The 19,796-nt window shown below is 52.1% G+C and overlaps 1 protein-coding gene and 1 non-coding gene across 4 annotated transcripts in view; both read left to right on the forward strand.

Annotated features, from left to right (window-relative positions):
• Positions 1 to 19,796, forward strand: part of LOC101117683 (kinase suppressor of Ras 1) — a 159,981-nt gene that overhangs the window by 110,615 nt on the left and 29,570 nt on the right. For 2 of the 3 annotated variants that reach the window (XM_060395266.1, XM_060395267.1), the window contains exons 3-7: positions 5,110 to 5,257; positions 9,564 to 10,023; positions 14,378 to 14,382; positions 15,234 to 15,294; positions 18,862 to 18,945. In XM_060395266.1, the coding sequence (XP_060251249.1) occupies positions 5,110 to 5,257; positions 9,564 to 10,023; positions 14,378 to 14,382; positions 15,234 to 15,294; positions 18,862 to 18,945 (758 nt within the window). Of the gene's footprint in view, positions 1 to 5,109; positions 5,258 to 9,563; positions 10,024 to 13,762; positions 15,295 to 18,861; positions 18,946 to 19,796 lie in introns of those variants that run through there. The other variant, XM_027975253.3, reaches the window with a different exon arrangement.
• Positions 6,372 to 6,499, forward strand: LOC114117074 (small nucleolar RNA SNORA19). Its single transcript, XR_003590866.1, has one exon. It is a non-coding gene; the product is annotated as a small nucleolar RNA SNORA19 (small nucleolar RNA).

The following is a 19,796-nucleotide window of genomic DNA, read 5'->3' on the forward strand; positions in this document are numbered from 1 at the left end:
CCATCCCGAGCCACATGGATTCTTGTGACACGTGGTCCACACGCAGTGTGTGAAGTCCCTGGCGTTTCCACAGCCCGCCTGACTGGCCACGGCCAGGGGGACAGCTCTCCATGTCAGCCAGCACCGTTTGCTAAGTATAGACCCCAGGCAGCCCCGTGGCTGCTGGTAAGTCCTGGGACACCATTTGATACCCAGCCGGGCCTGTGACACCAGTCGCTGCCAGCTGCTGAGGGGAGGGGCAGCGTGCTCAGGCCAGCCCGAGCCCGCCTTCTGCTGCCAAGAACACAGCCAGCAGTTTCACGATCACAGACTGGGAGTCACCTCCCTGCTCCACTGGCCCTGCCCTCTAATTATTATCAGAAAGCATAACGTAATGTCACCTACGGGAGAAGTAAGTTGTGGCTCAAGGGGACAGGCAGAGGCAGGGAGCCAGTGTGCCCTGTCCCACGGCCCTGCTCCCCGCCTCCACGCTCATGTGCTGACCCAGGGCTGGGTGGAACCGGGGCATCTCCAACAATGGGTCGGACAACACGTCTTCCCTTCCTGGTTTCTAGTTCATATTTTTTTTCTTCTTTTTAAGTATTTATTTATTCATTTGGCTGCTCCGGGCCTTAGTTGCAACACGTGGGATCTAGTTCCCTGACCAGGGATTGAACTTGGGCCCTCTGCATTAGGAGCACAGAGTCTTGGCCACTGGACCACTAGGAAGTCCCTCCCATATTTTCTTCTTTACATGGAAGCTGGGGTGGGATGGACATTAATTCCTGAAGCAGTGTGCGTCCTCAGCCTGTCATCCCTTCTCCAGAACTCCAGGGTCTGGACGCCTGGCTTGAGACAACTTGGCATCTTCACATGCCTCCAGGTGGGTGAGAGACCCTCCCACAGTCTCGGGGCCTCTCAGACCTGAGAGCATTTCCGGGCGGCTTCACCTGCTGGGTTGTCAGTGAGCCCATGAGTTCACCTTCAGCAGGGGGTAACACTCATTCCCTAATTTGCTTTCAGTTTAGAGATTACGCAGGACAACTGTACATGAATTACCCTGGTCTGAAATAACCTCCTAACCCAGACTTGGCTGTGGTTATGTCTGAGCAAGACGATCACAACCACGTGTGAGGCTTGCTGGTGGGGGCATTGCCTGAGTCTTGATGGGAGGAGACGTCAGAGCCCCTCCCGGGACCGGCACAGCCACTGGCCCAGCCTGACTGTTGTCTGGCCAGAGGCGCAGCAGAGGCCACGGGAGGCGTCTTCTTTGTATCCTGGCTCGCCTGGTTCCAGCGCACTTCCCTCATGGACTGTCCCTTCTCAATTGGATTAACTTTGGGTCCCTGGTGGCTCAGATAGTAAAGAGTTTGCCTGCAACGTAGGAGACCGAGGCTCGATCCCTGGGTCAGGAAGGTCCCCTGGAGAAGGGGATGGCAGCCCACTCCAGTATCCTTGCCTGGAGAATTCCGCGGACAGAAAAGCCTGGTGGACTGCAGTCTATGGGGTTGCAGAGACACGACTGAGTGACTAATACTACTTTCTGAATAAACTCATAGGAGTTGGAAGGCCAGGGCCCGCTTGGCTTTCATGATGGGGTCCCAGAGCCAGGCCAGCACCTGGCTGGGAAGGCCTGGCCCCTGGTGACGTGTCGCCCAAGCCCCTTGCTGCTGGGTTCCCTGTGCTGTCATCTGGGGGCTCTGACGTGACTGTTTGGTCTGCACAGATTTGCATGAGTTGCCACCATATAAAAATCAGCTGTTTTAAAATAAAAATTCCGATTTCTTAATATGATGATACGGCGCCCCTCTTGTGGCCTCTCCTCACCCCCTGACACTGAGAGAGAGCAGAGTGGGTTTCTGATGAGCGTTTTCCTTGAGATTCTTGTTGTCTAGTAAAGAGGCAAGAGAAGCGTTTCTAGTCCTTCTGCGTGTGTGCTAAGTTGCTTCAGTCATGTCTGACTCTGTGTGACCCCATGGAATGTAGCCCACCAGGCTCCTCTGTCCATGGGGTTTTCCAGGCAAGAATACTGGAGTGTATTGCCATGTGTCGTATGTACTGCCATGCCCTGCTCCAGGGAATCTTCCTGACCCAGGGTTCAAACCTATGCCTCTTGTGTCTCCTGCGTTGGCAGCCAGATTCTTTACCCCTAGCACCACCTGGGAAGCCCCTTCTAGTACTTTTATCTCCATGGAAAGATAGATCGAGGGGCAACATGCCCACCTACCTCCTTTTTTTTTTTTTCTTTTCTGAAACCTTGTCCTGAGGCTTGTGTGTTTGAGACCCTAACTCTACCAGATAACCTGCTAACTGGTGGATAGTGTCACTGACTGCAGCTTTTAGGCAGAACAGGGTGGTTCCCTCTCCCCACTTCAATGACCTAGCTTTGCAGGGAGGAGGGATTAGAAAGTGGAAGAAACAGTCAGAAATCCTAGTGATGCTGGTGTGCTGAGCACTCCCGTTTCACTGAGGACATACATAGTTCACTCCCCAGAAAGTGATGCTTGTCCTGGGAGATACTGGGCAGCTCCTGTACAAGCGGGACCCTGGGTTGGCTCTTCTATCCCAGGAAAGGGTTCTGTACCCTACGCCCCTTCAATTTGTCTGGCCAACCCCTGGTTTGAACTGGAGCATGAAGAGAGCGCATAGAGGGGAAGGGAAAGCAGATCCTGTTCCCTTATTCCCTAAGGATGAACTGATCCCTGCAGCCTCAGGGGATGGAGACAAACCTTCTAGCTTATTCAAAGCTATAAAGGAATGCTTTTTCTTTTCATTCTTTTTTTTTTTTTAAGACCATAAATTTGAACCTATTATTTCTCTTATTTAGGGGGTTACTTGCTAATGACAAAGGACTTCCATTTTACAATACAGTTTTTTTTTTTTTTTTTCAGAAAGCAGGTAGAAATTAATTTACTTTGAAAAAAAAAAAATCATTTTCCCCTGGGTAAGTTCATGAGTGACAGTGGGGGGTAACTGAAGGTGCTTTGGACTTGACACACCTGGGTTTGGGTTGTGGCGCCACCATTTATTAAGCTGCATAGCGTGAGGTCACTGAACCTCAATAAAACAGGCTTAGCGGCATCTCCTTGCTGAATTGTTTTGAGCGGAGTCAGTGCACAAAGCCCCGGACATCTTGTGAAGTGCTAGCAAATAGTTTGTGATAATAAATGTAGTTATTATGCCGGAGAAACTGAAACTTGAAGTGGGTGGGGAGGAAACGTATATAAAAGAAAAAAAAATCTGCCTTTGCATTGTAGTCAGATTGGGGATTGGGTTTCTAGGCTTGCCTTTGTCGTCATCAATACCACCTCCACCCCCAAATCAAGCAGATACTGGAATCTCTACTTTCGAGAGAACTGCTGAGTCATCACAGCCTGGGGAAAACGCACCCGTGTGGGTGAGAACAGAGGCCACCCCAGGGAGAGGTGGAGGGTTGTGTTGTGCAGGGCAACGTCCACTTCCATTTGGTCTTCCCTGACAGTATTGCCAAATGGCTTCTGTCAGTGGAATGAGGGGCAAAGATGTCAAAACTGCATTTTGATGAAGGGCGTTGTTGAAGGCAACAGAAGAAGACACATGGATTGAATAAAAGCTTCTGCCTTGGGGCCATTATCTAAGCATCCTGCTCTCTGTGTTGTTCTTATCAAGGGTTTCCTGTGACGTTCTCATTTTATCATCTGGAAGGATTTCTCACCACCAAGGGTTTGTCCAAACCACTGATGAGCTTCTTGGCGCTCTGGGAGTATCTGTTTATTTCTAATTTTTAGAGTCTAGAATGACTCCAAAATGAGCCACGAGATTTCTTTTCCACAACCCTGGAGATGGAAGAATATTCACACAAGACCAAAGATGGGGAGAGGGGACAGAGCCAGACACCAGAGGCCACATGCCAGGCTTCAGATGTGGCCCCAGCGCCCAGGCATCACAGAATCCCCAAACCATTGCCCCAGTGACTCATAGTTGGTATCTTCATCAGGTTTTGTTTTGACACTTGAGTCTAAGATTTATAGCACCATGGATTGACTGACCGCAACATTGCTTGTGTTACATTAGACACAGTTTGCTAATAAAAATCAGTGAAAATCAACTTAGATTCTCAAGAACTGCAAGTTTATAGGAATCATTTGATGTGGGTTGTCTGGCTTTCCCTGTTATAGAAACTCCGGAACCAACTTCTCCCCCCTCCCCTCTCCCGCCCCATCCCTCCACTGGTCCTATAACTCTTTGAGCTTTCTCTATGCTGGTCCATATCGTGTTGCGTTGCAATAGCTTCTTTTCGTCTTTTTTTTTTTTTTTTTTGGCCACTCTTTGTGGCTTGTGGGATCTTAGTTTTCCAACCAAAGATTGAACTCCGGGCTCAGCAGTGTCCGCTCTGTCCCCCGAGGCCATCTTGTTCCTTCTACGTAGCCCCCTCCATCCTCAGAGTTTGAATGAGTGCTTTATATGCTTCGAGCATCTCACTTCTCTTTGCTACCTTGAAACCTTGGAAGACCCCAGCTGAGAATCAGATAAGACCCGGTAGGAAAGACCTGCACAGATCTTCGTTGCTGTTGTTCGGTCGCTCAGTCCTGCCTGACTCCTGGTTAGCAACCGTATGGCTAGGCTCCTTGGTCCATGGAATTTCCCATGCAAGAATACAGGAGTGGGTTGCCATTTCCTTCTCCAAACACAGATCTTGGTGAGGGTTAATTCTTTGTAATCCTTTTCTTGGAAGCTAGTTTTCTTTGAATCCTATCTGGTCTGATTCAGATACAGCAAAATTGTAAAGAACCATCTTCATCTGAAGTACTTGTCATTCTCCAAAGTTGTCATGATTCATCATTTTCCTGTCCAGAGGAATAAATAAAAAGAGACCAGAGGGACAACATGCCCTCATCAGAACGTTTCTGGTTTTTTCCTTCTCTTCTCCCCAGCCCCCATCCCCAAGTTCTGGCATGTCGGCTTCAGCTGCTGTCTCTGGGATGCTGGGGGTGGGGGCCGGGGTTGGCTGCTGGTGTCCTCAGACAAGTGGTGGCTGCGGGTCGGAGGCCGGCCCCAGCAGCTGGCCCCTGCCACTCAGCAGGAGGCTGGGCCTGGCCGCAAGCAGGATGACTGCTCACCCAGTTCTCTGCCTGTCCTGTGCCTCCCCAGGAGATCCTCCGCGAGCTCACGCTAGATGCCCTGCTGGACATGAACGAGGCCAAGGTGAAGGAGACGCTCCGGCGCTGTGGGGCCAGCGCCGAGGAGTGTGGCCGCCTGCAGTACGCCCTCACCTGCCTGCGGAAGGTGACACGCCTGGGTAGGTTGGGCCAGTCCCGTCAGCCGCCTCGCCCTCCCCGCCGGCCCGGACGCTGCATTTCTCTCCCAGGCCTGGCCTGGTTCCCGGGGCACCAGGGCTTTTGCTGGGGTAGATGAGGGGCTGGGTGGGGCCGGTGTGACCAGGATCTCTGGGCTGGCTTGGAATGGCTGGAGTCCACGCTCAGAAAGTGCGTGATGGATCCCACTCAAGGCAGAGGCTCTCCCTGAGACAGAAGGCTCCCAGGTCCCACTGGTCTGGCCAGTGTGAAGCTTTAGCCATTGTTACCAACCCGAGGCTGGTCTGCTGGGTGGGGCTGCATGACTTCCCCTCCGTGGAACATCTCTGTAGGTAGGGCTCTGTGACCCTTCCCTAGCTGTCTTCTCACCAGCCCCCTCCCCGCCCAGCCCTCTCCTCACCCTCTCCCTGCCTCTCCCATACCTGCGATCCCCACCCTCCCCCTGCCTCTCCATCCCCATCTGGGCTGTGTGCTCAGAAGGCACGCGCGGGTGTGGGCTCAGCCTGAGCCGAGCATGCGGAGAGAAACTGTACACGTTTCAGCTGTGAGTATGGACATGGCTGCCCCAGGCAACGTGTGTAATCCTGGCATGATGACTGGTGTTCCTCAGGAACTCATTTGCAGGCTTTCTCAATCTTACCCTGGAAATAGCTTCAAATGCCCAGACTTAGCGCTCCCATGACCACACAGATAAGCCTTTAAAATGAACCTAATGAATGGAATTAGCTCCATTTTTTAATTAGCTGAGCTTCTTGTCTTATCTCCAGCTGCCTGAAGCTTAAGGAAGGCTCTGAGGTTTATATTCAGCTTGATTTTTTTTTTCCCCCCAGAGAAGATGGTGCTTAATTTCTTCCCTGGCCCCATTGTATCAAGTCTTCCTCTGCACACAGAGTCCAGAGTTTTACTTGATTTGGAAAACCTCAACACATCAGGCCTCTGGCAAGTGCCAGGAAGTAAACAGGACAGGGACATAGCTAGCATTCTTATCTCTGCATTTTACAGAGAAAGAGACTGAGCCCAGAGAGGGGAAGGGGCTTACCCAAGGACACACAGCAGTGGGTGGCAGAACTGTGACTCGAGCCTCAGCCCTTGCTGCCCAAGCACATTTCATTATCTTTTTCTTTATATTAAGAGAAAATATATTTCTGATGTGCTAAATAAACCCCTGGAGGTAAATTAGCGGCATGACTAATTTAGCCATTTCTGTCAGTCTCCTTCAGACAACCGTCAAAAAAAAGTACTTGCCTCCCAAGCTGAGAATCTGGGGGACCTTGTCAGTCTGCCCTGTTTATGCCTGTGTTGTAAGGAGTTGAGGAGACTCTGGCCATAGGGTGGTGGTGACCTCTGTGTGTTAAGGCTGCTGTCTGTCCATCCTGAGTGCCAGGATCGGAAGATCACTAATATATGACGTACTTGCTGTATGTTCCCTTTGTAGCTGAAGCATCAGAGGCTCTGGGTGAGTTGTCTGGGATCCCACACCCGAGCTGGACTCAGTTGAGCTGGACTTTGCTCTCAGGTTTCTTCCTTAGAAAATGCTTTTCCCAGAGTACCCCAGAGCAGGCCTTGGGCAGAGGGTCCTTTCCAGGTGCTCTTTCTCATTCCATCTTAGTTTGTGGTGCCCTACATCTCCAAGAGGGACCTGCCACACCCAAGTCCAGGGTGCAGGCAGGTGGATGGGCCTGCCCAGCAGTGGCTGCACTTCAAGTGTACCTGCTGGGGACTGGGTGGTACCTGTGATCGCCCTGTCCCTCAGGTCCTGCAGTCAGTCTACATGGCTCCTGGCAGGCTGTTACTTAACCTCAGTGTGCCTTAGTTTCCTTATGTGTAAAGAAGACATACTAACAAGACTTCCTCTCATGGACTTGTTGGAGGATTAAATGAGTTAAATTCATCTACTTAGTCTAGAGCCTGGCACATATTAGTACGTATTTTTCAGTATTAGGCCTGTGGGGTGATGGCAAATGGCCACGTCTCTGGTCTTAAGAAAGGTGATAAAGGATGTTTCTTTATGCCTGGGGCTGGTGAACAGGGTAGGCTCATGCTTGCTGAATCTCCCCATCCTTCATCCATAGCAGACATCACTAGTCAATCCCTGAGCTCCTCATGCTTAGTGACTCCAGAGTCATTGTCAAGCAGCCACTGCCAATTGACTAGTGTCCGTGTGCAAAACCAGAGCCATATCCCTGAGCTGGCTAAAGCAATGGTGATTAAATAGACAATTTAAAGAAGTGGGGGCTTGTTTCCTTTGGTGGAAGACTTGTGCATAGATCCATGGAACTCATTCTTTTATCCCCTCAAGAGCAGTATTTAAGTTCAAGTGTAGGTCTTGGCCATGGCTTCCCAGGTGGCTCAGTGGTAAAGAATCTGCCTGCCTAAGCAGGAGACCTGAGTTCAAGCCCTGGGTCAGGAAGTTCTCCTGGAGGAGGAAATGGCAGTCCACTCCATTATTCTTGCCTGGAAAATCCCACAGACAGAGGAGCCTGGCGGGCTACAGTCCATAGGGTTGCAAAGAGTCGGGTGCAACTGAACACGCATGCATGCTAGGTCTTGGCCACAGTTCTAAAGGAGCAAGAATGAGGAATACACAGACTAACTCATCCACGTTGATGCATGAATAGGAAGTCACCATGCAGTGAGGCAGAAGGAAGGGCATTTGAGGAGAGGATGGAATAGACAAACTCTTAAGAATTGAGAAGGTTAATATCACTCCACCATCCCTAATAGATTATTATGTGGGCTGGCTTTATCATCTTTGATGATAGAGAGCTCATTCATTCCCATGGCTGTGTCATTACAGGTCATTCAGAATTGGTAGCTTTGCAGGAGGAGGTCCGGGGCTGTGGTTGAGATCAAGGGCTCGGTTCCCATCCCATTTCTTACTTTGCTGTGTGAAGTTGGCAGTATACATGGGCTCTCTGAATCTCATCAACCTCGCCATGCTGGGCGGATTGAGGGACGCAAAGTAGAAGAATTACAGGGTGGAAGTTCATTCTGTCTTGAGTCAATATCTCCCCTCCTGTGCTTTCCACTCATTGATAAATACGAGGAGGGAGGTGTCCTCTTCCCACGACAGGGTCTCTGTAGACTGGCGTCCTTTCTCCGTGCCTCCACCCCTTCAATATCTCCCCGTCTCCTGTAAGGTCAAGCTCAAGCCCTTGGCAAGATTATCCAAGGCCCCTCTGGAGCTGGTCCCCAGTGGACTGACCCTCCAGCTTCATCCCTCACCTCTCCCTGGCTTGTCCTGACTTCTCAAGGCATGCGGGACTCTGTAGCTGCCGCAAGATGCCCTGTGCTCCCCGCATGTGCTGTTCACTCTCCCTGGTACGCCTTCTCCAATTCTCCCTTAGCTGGCCCAGCCCAGGTGCCACCTCCTCTAGAAAGCCCCCTGACCCTCAAGATACTTAGGGTCCTCCTCTGTATCCCCTCAGTCTCCGTGCGTCTCTGTCAGCACACAGCACACCGAACTGAGTGTCCATCACTCTCACTGGACTTGTATGTGCCGCAGACGTGCCTTTTTATGCCCTGACGTCTGGCATACAGTGAGTGCTCGCATGAATGGACAGACATGTCACTGATTTGGAGCCCTCAGAGCCCCAAAGCCTCAGGAGCCTCCGACAGAGGGTCACCGTGGGAGCAGCCCAAAGTCACTCACAGGCTTCTCTCAAAAGGAAGTGGCTGTTGATCTCTTTCTAGCTGTGTCTCTCTTCTAGCAAATTCCCAGGGCAGTTTGCTTTCAGAAGGTCCGTGCAGCCCCTTTTCCTGATGATTGAATTTTCTCAGAGGAGAGTTATCCCTTTACAGCCTAACTCTTAAAAAAAAAAAATCTTTATTTTTTATTTGTTTACTTTTGGCCACCCCGAGTGGCATATGGGATCTTAGTTCCCCGACCAAGGATCAAAGCCATACCCGCTGCGTTGGAAGCATGGAGTCCTAAACCTCTGGACCACCAGGGAATTCCCTACACAGCCTGACTCGCAGAGATCACTCACCACTTCCCTCTCTGAGATCACTGACTTTGGGGGTGGGCTTCCACACACCTGCCAGCGGGAGCCCTGCCCTGTCCCTCTCTGGGCCCCATTTTCTTCTCTATATGTCGAGGATAGTAGTATCTGCACTGGTGTTCTGACAGTCAGCCAGGTAGCGTGTGTGCTCGAGTGGCCTTTATAAAATGGTGATGGCTGGCAGCTGGAGCCTCCGTTGAGGGACGGTGCTTCTTGGGTGGGCCCTGGCCGCCTGGCCTGTGACTCCCTCTGGCTGCAGCCACCTGTGACTCGATTCTTTGGCCCACAGGCGGGGAGCACAAAGAGGACTCAGGCTGGAGTTCGTCTGATGCCCGGCGGGAAAGTGGCTCCGGGCCTCCTGCAGACACCCTCTCGCCAGCCAGCCTGTCCTGGCCTCCAGGGAGCTCCCAGCTGGGCAGACTGGGCAGCAGTGCCCAGGGCCCACGCTCCGTCTCCGTGTCCGCTCTGCCCGCCTCGGACTCCCCGAACCCCGGCCCCAGTGAGGGCCTGTCGGACCCCTTTATCTCCTTGCACACCAGCGGCCGGTTGACCCCCCGCGCCCTGCCCAGCTTCATCACCCCGCCGACCACGCCCCAGCTCCGACGGCACTCCAAGCTGAAGCCGCCCAGGACGCCACCCCCGCCCAGCCGCAAGGTCTTCCAACTGCTGCCCAGCCTCCCCACGCTCACCAGGAGCAAGTCCCACGAGTCTCAGCTGGGGAACCGCATTGACGAGGTCTCCCCGATGAGGTAAGTGTCCCTGCCAGGCAGGTGCCGAATTTGCCACCTACTGAAAGTTCTGACTACAGTTTTCTCACTGTAAAGGTAATATAGGGCCAGTTTTTAAAGGACAAAATTGGCCAACATAGAAACCGCAACGCAAAAAGTGAAAGATGCCCCCGTCTCTCAGTCCGCTACCCAGACAACCTGAACTGTTTGGGCTGAATTCTATTAGATTTCCTTTTTTTTTCGTACACACACACAGACACGTCAGAATAGACTGGGTTATGCTGCAATAACAAATACCCCCGGACCTCTGGATCTTCAAATAACCAGAGATTTATTTCTTGCTCATGCTACCTGTCCATCACAGGTCAGCCTCATTCCAGATTCCAGGCCAGAACACTGTCTAGACCATCCCACTGTGGCAGAGGGGCAAAAAAAAAAAAACACAACTTGACATGTTAACTCAGCAATTAAATGCTCTTTCCCAAAAGTTCTACACACCATTTATGACCCTACCCAAACAAAAGAACCAAACAATGTCATCCTCCTATATGCCCAGAAGGGGGAACTAGACTATCTTGCTGAAACTTCTAATAATTATCAAATACTATGTCCTTTATGCTATAACCTATTTTTTCAACTTTTATTTCTGAGAACTAAACATCAGTTCATCTTGAACTACCTTACTCTCTTATTTATTTATAAAAAATTTATCTATGTATTTTATTTTATGGCCGCAGCATGTGGGATCTTAGTTCCCTGACCAGGGATTGGACTCATGCCCCTTGCATTGAAAGTGCAGAGTCTTAACCACTGGGCCACTAGGGAAGTCCCTTGATCTATATATTTTAAATAGTTAGTGATAGTCACATGGTCCAGTATCGCTCACATAGAACTTTGTAGAGGTTAAATTTGTCCCATGCCATTGTTCCTTTTCCTTTCAGGAACCAACCAGGTTATCAGTTTTGTATATATCTATAATTCAAGCTACTTCATCTTTTAAGCTTTGTAAAGCCTCTTTCCAGTGTATAGTTTAATTTCTCCCCTCTTGATGGATATTTAGGTCTTTGTCCTTCTCTGTTATAAAATTCACCCTTGTCTATATACCCTTGTGGAAGGGAAGGGGTAGTTTTCCTTGGGTGCCTCTTACCTTCTTGTGCTCTGAGGGTTGGGAACCTGGCCTCTCTCCTGACATGGTTGTTTTGGGTCTCAAGTGGGCTTGTTCCCCCACCCCAGGGCAGACTCTCTTGGGTCCCTTGTGGGATAGACTTTGGACAAGTCTGATGATTCTGAGCGTATGTCACCCAAGGAGAGAAATCTAGCTGTGACCTATCTGCCACTCCCGATCAGACTGTCCTGCTGGGGCCTGGGGCTTCCCTCCTTCCTGACCCCCAGAAGGGGCTGAGCCTTCCATCCGCCCCTGGATCTTCTCTCTGAAGCACAGTGATGACAGCCATGTGGACACATGTGGGTCATTCAGAGGGCATCTTGGTGGGCAAAACCCAGTGCCTCTCTTCCTCGTTTTTTTTTTTTTTCCTGAAAAGAGTGTTAGGGGGGCTCTGGGTGGAGAACAGACTCTCAGGAAGATGACACTTCCTTGGATCCCGCTGTTGGTGAGCTGGGCCTTGCCCCCTGGGATTCTGAGTCAGAATCCCACAAAGACCAAGGCTGGCACCGACATGAGTACTCAGGGCCCCCTGCCGCCCTCGATGAGCCCTGAGGCTGGACTGAGTGCCCTGGGCTCCCAGCTGTCCTCGTCCCTGAGACAGCGGCACCCGCAGGAGATGTTGCTCAGGCCCTGCTTGGGGGCTGCCTCTCTGCTCTTGCAACTGGCCTCCTCGCCTCTGCCCCAGCCACTTCTTCTCTGGCTCCCTGAGCCACCCTCCTGTTTGGTCCAAGCAGCCCTCCTCCCAGGGCTCCTCTACCTACTGGCCTATGATCTTGGGAGACTGTGAGCCTGTTTGCTCAGCTGTGAAAAGGAATGAACTCTAATTACAATGCAGGTAGCTGGCGAGGGCTAGGAAATCTAATGTATTAAAGCACAGTATATGGCTCCATTGTCCACTGGGGAGTTGGGAGGGGGCCACCTCTAGCCCTTGTCCTTGAGGAAAGTCCCCAGTCACTCAGCCAGTCCGGCCCCACACAGGGGCTCAAAGTCCTCATCCAAGCACTGTATCCGCTCCTGCCCAAGGACTGATGTTCCGGGGGACACCAGGCCAGCATGGTGACATAATCCCGCTTTGTCTCTTTTTTGTCTCCTCCAGGTTGGGTAAGAGTGATTCATTTTCATCCCCTCTGCCACCCAGGAGTCCTGTTTCTGTCGCTGTCCCCATCGGGGGTGGATTTCTTCGACCCTCTCTTAGTCCTCTGGCCTTGCTGTGGTCCAGAAGCAGAGATGCTGGGCTCCGCCTCAAGAAGTAGCTCTTAGAACAGGGAACCTTCAGAAGACAAGGTGGTTCAGCCCAGCCCGCAGCTGCCCTGAGAAGCAGGCACCATGAGAATGTCACCGTTTGTGGGCCCCACTTGCACCTTGCCACCCCCACAGGCGACCTCTGGCAGGAGTTGTTTACCTGCTGGGCTGCTGTGGTGATGCCGTGCTCCTGGGAGAGAGGTTCCTTATGTCCAGTGTAGATGGATGGTAGCCATCTGCAAAGTCCAGCTGACGTCTTGGGACCCTCCACCCTGTTCAGGAGAGGGACATCCCTGGAGGAAGGATGTGGTCAGCTCTGAATGAGGTCTGAGAGATCAGAGGGTATGGATGTCCCCTTGGAGGGGGGTGGTAAGGATGCCCAGGCAGGCTCTGAGTCCCTTTTCCACCTCTGGGTTGAGAGCTGATTCTTGTATGTGGCTGTGCTGCAGGGCATCTCTCTCCAAAGTCAAAGCAGAGGAAAACAGCTTCTGGGGTCTGCTTTTAATTGTCTCTGTGGAGATGCAGAGGCATCTGGTTTTTGCCTGAGCAAAATAGCAGCTTGTTTTTGTACTGTCCTATACTGGCTACATAGAGTGAAGAGGCTGTCAGCAGGGTCTGAGAGATGTGGAGTGGGGTAACAGACAGTGACTTTGCCAAAATGGATCTGAATGCAGGACCACCAGGGAGGTATAGGGCAAGGAGGGAGGGAGACTGCCCTTCCCTGTCCCCAGGGCACAGGTGGAAGACTCCCAGGACTCCTCACAGAGCCTTGGAGGAGAATCCAGCATCTGCATCCCTAGGACATCCATCTTCCTGGTTGCTATAGTGATGTAGGGACCACAACGGTGAGGCTGCTTCCCCAGTTTGCTGGGAAGGTGGGACGAGGCCTTTAGGACCAGTGTTTCACCTCCATCAGGGATAGCATCATCTCATATCCTTCCTATCCCAGGCCTGTGGCAGACATTAGTAATCAATTGTAGGGTGTCTTCAGGATTAGAGACAGCTTCATCTCACCTCTGTCCTATCCCAGGCCTGTGGCAGACATTACTAATCAATTGCAGGTTGTCTTCAGGATCAGGGACCACCTCATCTCACCTTTGTCCTGGCCTAGGCCTGTGGCAGACATTACTAATCAACCACAGATTGTCTTCAGAGATAGATGATTAAAATCTCATTATCCCACTGTCTGTTTCTCCTAGTCTGGTAGCCCAAGCCCTTTTAGATCCATATGCTTTCATGGCCTTGGCTACTGACTGGGGTGGGGTGCCCCACCCCGGCCCACTCTGCCCCCGGACAAGGGAGTTGGGAGAAGTCAGCCCCATGGCAGATGTGCTGGAGAGATTGTGAGTTCAGCTATCAGCAGGTGGCAGAGGTCCTCATCAAACTCCCCTTGTTGTAGGAGGAAAGTCAGTACCTCCTTCATACCCTTCTCTTGTGGTTGGGTACCTGGTACACAGCTTTAAGTGAACCACCGCTTATTGAGCACCAGCTGTGTGCCAGGCCAGCATGGGGTGGAGATGGCCACAGATCCCTAGAGCACTGTGTTCCTGACCTTTCTGAGTCACAGGTCTCTTTGATAACTGGATAAAAATCCAGACCTTCTTGGTAAGGAAAATCCTACATCAACCATCTCCAACCTTTTTGGCACAGGGACTGGTTTCCTGGAAGACAGTTTTTCCATGGACAGCGGTGGCGTGGGGGAGGGCAGGGGAATGGTTCAGGCAGTGATAATGCAAACAACGGGGAGCGGCAGATGAAGCTTTGCTGTCTCATCTGTCACTCGCCTTCTGCTGTGTGGCCCGGTTCCTAACAGGCCACAGACCAGTACCAGTCCACAGCCCAGGGACTGGGGACCCCTGCCCTGCTTACCAGTCCAGAGGAGTCCCAGACCCCCTGCAGCACCTCCATGGGCTCCTTTGAGAAACCCTGCTCTAGGGGGAGATAGGCAGTAGTGAGCATGGGCAGAAGGTGGGGTGGGGAGGAGCGGGGGTCTCTCTGGTGGAGGAGGGGAGAGGGAGCTAGACATGAGGGCTGCCAGTGGATGACAGACTGCCTCCAGCTGCTCCTCTACCGCCCAACCTATTATACCGCCAACCCCAGGGATGCCCATTCATGTAAGGAAGCCAGGGCTGAAGAGAGAGGCCAGGGTGCCCTCTTGGAAAGCATGCAAAGCTCATGGCCTGAGACCTCCCCCGAGGCTCAGACTGAGTGCCTGGCCGGGGCTGGGCCGCATGGAAACGGGTGAAGCTTCACCTTGTCTTCTCTGCCTGCTGGGATCCGGCAGTGGCGGCTCTCAGAGCAAAATGCCCAAGGTGCCTCTGCCTGGAGAGCTGGGTGTGCCACATGGCCGCCAGCCTCACCCCCTCCGCCAGGGTCAGGCAACTTCTACCTGTGCGACAAGAAGAATTGGTGACCTGTGGCTGCCTCCACGAGGAAGTGCAGGAGATGGGGGGAGCTGAGCTGCAGGCCTCACCTTGGCTTTGCCTTCTGCCTCACAAGCCTGTCTTCCCCCAAAGCTAGAAATCTCCCAGGGGCTGCTTCTGAGCTGTCGGCAGAGGCTAGGTGGTAGCATCTGTGGGGGGGTGGGAGTAACCACACTTGCCCTGCTTTGGTCTTGCCTGGCCATCCCTGTGTTGATTAGAGGCAGGTTCAGGAAAACGGCCCTCTGCCATGTGGTTGGTTTTGCCCCATCTACTCCCCCAACCATGTGGTTGGTCTCCACCCCCACCCCCAGTCTGTGATCTCTGAGACAGCAGGTCCCAGGTACACACTGTCCAGGTAGGAAGGACCCCTCAGCCTGCTGACCTGGCCTCTTTCCCCGCAGATCACCCTCATGGATCCCCACAGATGGTACGAAGGGACATCGGGCTCTCCGTGACACACAGGTAGGCCTGGCCGGGCTGGGGTGGGGAGGGGGCACAGAGCTGGGCTGGGACCTGTGTAGGCTGAACCCCGCTTGGGGGGTCACTGCATCGCTGGAGCTCTGTCCTGACCCTGTCTCTCAGGGCTCTTTGTGTGTCTGTCAGTCCATTCTGTCTCACAGACAGACAGTGGTCTGTCTGTCCATTCCTCTGTGCACATGGCACCCACCTGGAGCCCCTGCCTGTCACCAGCAGCCCTTTCAGACTTGCTGGCCCTCCCCTGCCCCTCCTCGAGTCTCCTTTTCCATCTGCTGAGGGAAAACACAGGTCCCAGGAGAAACAGGGAGCCGAGAGCGTCCCCCTGGGTCTGGCATGACATCACTTCCATGGACATAACTGGCCACATGTCAGAGCCTCCTGGAGCTTGGTGAAATGCCAGGCTCCATCTGTAAGGTTCTTGGCTTGCCAGTCAGGATTCTAGCAACTTCCAGAGACTGATGCTCATGCAGGTGGTGTGGCTGGTGAGGGCCCATGACATGGACCACCCAGAGGCCTCGGCCTCAACGCTTGTGAGGCTGGCGTGTGCTGCCAACAGCAGGTCTGAGAAGCACCTTGTCTCCCCACTGGCGGCCAGCAGTACAGTCCTTTGGGATCCCTGTCCTCTGGCCACCCCATTAAACAAGTTGTGAACATGGCCGGGCATGCTTATCGAGAGTCTTGCAACTTGCCAGGGCCTGTGGTTTTCCCTGGAGTGTGTGCTGCACTCTGGCCTGTGCAGAAGGCCAGCCCCGAATCCTCGTCCCGTGAGGCAGGCTTGGCTCTGAGGGGTTGAGTAGTTTGCCTGAGGTCTCACGGCCACTGAGACACTCTTGAAACTGCTGGCTGGTGCCCAGGCACTTCTGTCCCAAGCCTTGGCAGGGCCCGGATGCCCATCCCCAAGATCCTCGGGGAGAAGAGTCCCTGGCACCAGGAGAAGCCATCTGAGTGAAGGTCTTGAGGGCCTCCTTCAAGCACACCCAGTGCCATCTTCCCTGCCAGTGACCCCTCCCGGCCTCAGTTTCCCTCTCTGTGATTGGAACTTGCTGCCAGTCCTGTTGGGAGGATAGAAGGGGGATGACATGCATGTGAGCCTCATGCATCCAGTGCTGGGAAGCACTTGGTGTTGAACCCCTGGCTCTGACCTGAGACAGGCTGACTTAGGTAAGTAAGGGACACCAGGATCAGCAGGCTGCTCTGTTTCATTTTTGTCTTGGCTGCACCTGGTCTCACGGATTTGAGGCCTTGCTGGCTGGACCGCGGGCAGCAGCATCCATCCTGTCTGGCATCGCCAGGTGGCCCTGCCCACCTAGGCTCTCGTCTTGGGCATGGGACATCATGGTTACGCTCTCTTGGATTTTTAAGTCATGATCCAAGCCTCTCTCCGCTTCAGAAGTTCTGAAGCACTTTGATCTAATCATAGGGGGAATATATTTTATGATGCTTACTCCACACCCCCAAACCTCCCCAGCGCCTGCCCCTTCTCTGGCTGAGCCCCCAGCTGTCATTTCAACCTGTTTTCAGGATTTTCTAGTGGAGGCCATCTCAAGTACCATTGAGCTGCTCCCCTAACCCCCGTGTTCACAAGAGATTAAAGGCCAGAGAGACTGTGTGGATCCCAGAGAGGCCAGATCAGAGCTCCTTAAAAGACATTCCAGGGACTTCCCTGGTGGTCCAGTGGCTAAGAATCTGCCTTGCAATGCAGCGGACATGGGTTCGATCCCTGGTTGGGGAACTGAGACCCCACATTCTGTGGGGCAACTAAGCCTGAAACTACTAAAGCCACTCTAGAGAGTCTGTGCTGAAACGAAAGACCCGAAGTGACGCAACGAAGACCCGACACAGCCAAATAAATAAATGAATAAATGTTTTTTAAAAAAGTCATTCCAAGGGGGTGGGTGCCTTTCCCCTAGGCCTAGAGGCTCCCATCTTGGCTGGTAGAAGCAGCGACGTCCACACCCACAGTCCAGGCCCTGCACATTACACGGCACACGTGATTCTCCTCAAGCCCTGTGAGGGGAGAGTGTCGGCCTCATTTGCAAAGACTTGGACCCATCCCACGGCCAGCAGTTGTCAGGATTCAAACCCGGTGTGGTCTGACCCCAAAGCCCCGGCTCTTTCCCTCGTTTTCCATCCCAGTGGTCTCTCTTACAGGGCCATTCTCTGAGTTCAGAGACCTGGGGTCTGCCCCCGCTGCACAGCAGCCCAACTGTGTGACCTTGGGAAAGTCACCTAACCTCTCTGAGCTGGTTTGCTTGCCTGTGTCCTAAGAATCCCTGACCTGCCTAACTCCCTGGGGCGGTCACTCCCAGGAGTGAGCTAATGTTTATGGATGCATTACAAACCGTTCCCCAAGCCCTGTTGCTATTTGTTCTGTCGTTACTATGATATCCTATGCTTTTAAAAAATCGAGTCCTGCAAAACTGTGAGTTCTTTCTGCCCTGAGGCTCCCCATCCTGTGCACAGACCTTGGACTTTTGCTCTGGGAGGCAACCACCCACTCCACCCCACCCTTCTTTTCAGTGTATCTTGTGGATTGTTAAAAAATTTAGTTTGGATTGAGATGCATTTATAATTCAAACCTCCAGAAGATGTGTATTTATGAGAAAAGTCCCCTCCCTCTGGTCATCACCCCCCAACCCCCCCATAGGCAGATCTCGGCAGTCTTCTGTGTCCTCGGAGATATTTTTGTACAATCAAATACATATGTAAATTCTTCCGCCTCCTTCGTTTATTTTCACAAAAATATTGCATATATTATACACACTGTTCTATACTTTGCTTTTTTCTTTTTAAAGTTGAGGCGTAATTTATATGGAGCTAAGTACACAAATGCTTAACATATGTGTACACCCACGTATACCACCCATACGAAGATTCAGAACGTCCCCACCCCAGAAGTTCTCTTTGGCTCTTCTTAGTCCATAGTGCTACCATCCAGAGACGCTATTCCCTTCTGTCATCATAGATTAGGTTTTCCTGTATCTGAAGTTCAAATAAATGGAGTCATGTAGCAGTGTACCTTCCTTTTGTCACTGACGGTGTAATTTAGTGATCGTGCCCCATTTGCGTAAAGAGAGCTTCCTTCCTTTATTTTCCGACTGTCTGGGGCTCAGTTGTGTGCATGGACGATACATCATGCAGACAGTCACCTGTACCCCTAAACAACAGAGCTCGTTTCCAGTCTCTGCTGCCGCGAACATGCTGCAGTGAGTAGCCTTGTCAGTACCTCATGTGACACCCGTGGGAGTATCTGTTGGATGAATTCCTGGGACTGGAATTGCTCCATGGGTGCACTTGTAATTTTGCTTGCTTTTGCCAGTTTGCCTGCCAGAGAGCCGGCATCAGTGACCACACCAGCTTTGGCAATGAAGACTTTGTGGCCGAGAAATCTGAATGCCTGGGGAAAGCAGTGGCCCTGGATGTCCCTGCCCTCCACTTGAGAGGGTGCCCGGGTGTCTGGGGTGCACCAGTTCTTCTGGTTTGCCTGTGGCTTTGTGGGGACGCTTCTCCATCCTGGCCCCTCTGAGCATTTTCACGTGTCCGCCCCTGCAGGTTCTCCACCAAGTCCTGGCTGTCGCAGGTCTGCCGCGTGTGCCAGAAGAGCATGATGTTTGGAGTGAAGTGCAAGCATTGCAGGTAATGAGCGGAGGGAGGCAGAGGCGGGAGAGGGGGCACAAACTCCACACTTCCAGTTTAGTAAGTCTTGCTACTTGGTTCTTGGACTCAGGTCAAATCACAGTTCAAAGGAACTCATTTGAGAGTTCCAAAATCTGTTTGTAATCTCAGCACATCAGGGAGTGATCAGCCCTCTCTTTGAAGAATAAGGAAGCATCAGGCAAAGCATTGTTAGAAGAAGGGACTGTTTTAAGGTGGGCTTTGAAGGATGAATAGAAGTTTACCAGGTGGGCTAAGGAGGTAAGAGAATTCTGGGTCAAGAAAGCACCTTGAATAAAGGCAGAGAGGAATGGCAGGACTTTTCTGGAGACTGTAAGGAGTTCTGAAGTTTAAGGTTAGCACATAAGGAATCGGGAAATGGGGCCAGGGCATGGTACATACAGAGAAGTGGCTTGTGGTATTTAGAGAGGAGAATGAAGGAAGAATGTAGATTCTATATAAATTCAATCCTTTTCCTAGGATTGAGGTTTCTGGTAAGAAAGAAGGGCAAGGATAGTGAACAGTAGGGTGAGCAGAGTCTGTTCCCTGCTATCGAGCTACTCCCACTTTACCTGGATGGACCTGAAGCCTGTTGCCAGTTCACTTTGTCCTTGCATTGCTGTGTGACCTGAAGCAAGGTGCTTGCCCTTTCTGGGCCTCATTTTTATCTTCCAGGTCTCTCTGTGCAATCAGGATTACTCTCAAAATCTGAACTAGAGTGTGTAGTAAAAAGCATTCGGGCTCCCGCCAGACTATAAGTGATAGGTCTCATGTGTGTCTGTTGGATAAATTGTGGTTAGAAGAGAACCACAGGAAAATGCAAAGGAGATGTC

Source organism: Ovis aries, chromosome 11, assembly GCF_016772045.2.
Source record: "Ovis aries strain OAR_USU_Benz2616 breed Rambouillet chromosome 11, ARS-UI_Ramb_v3.0, whole genome shotgun sequence".
Taxonomy (NCBI): domain Eukaryota; kingdom Metazoa; phylum Chordata; class Mammalia; order Artiodactyla; family Bovidae; genus Ovis; species Ovis aries.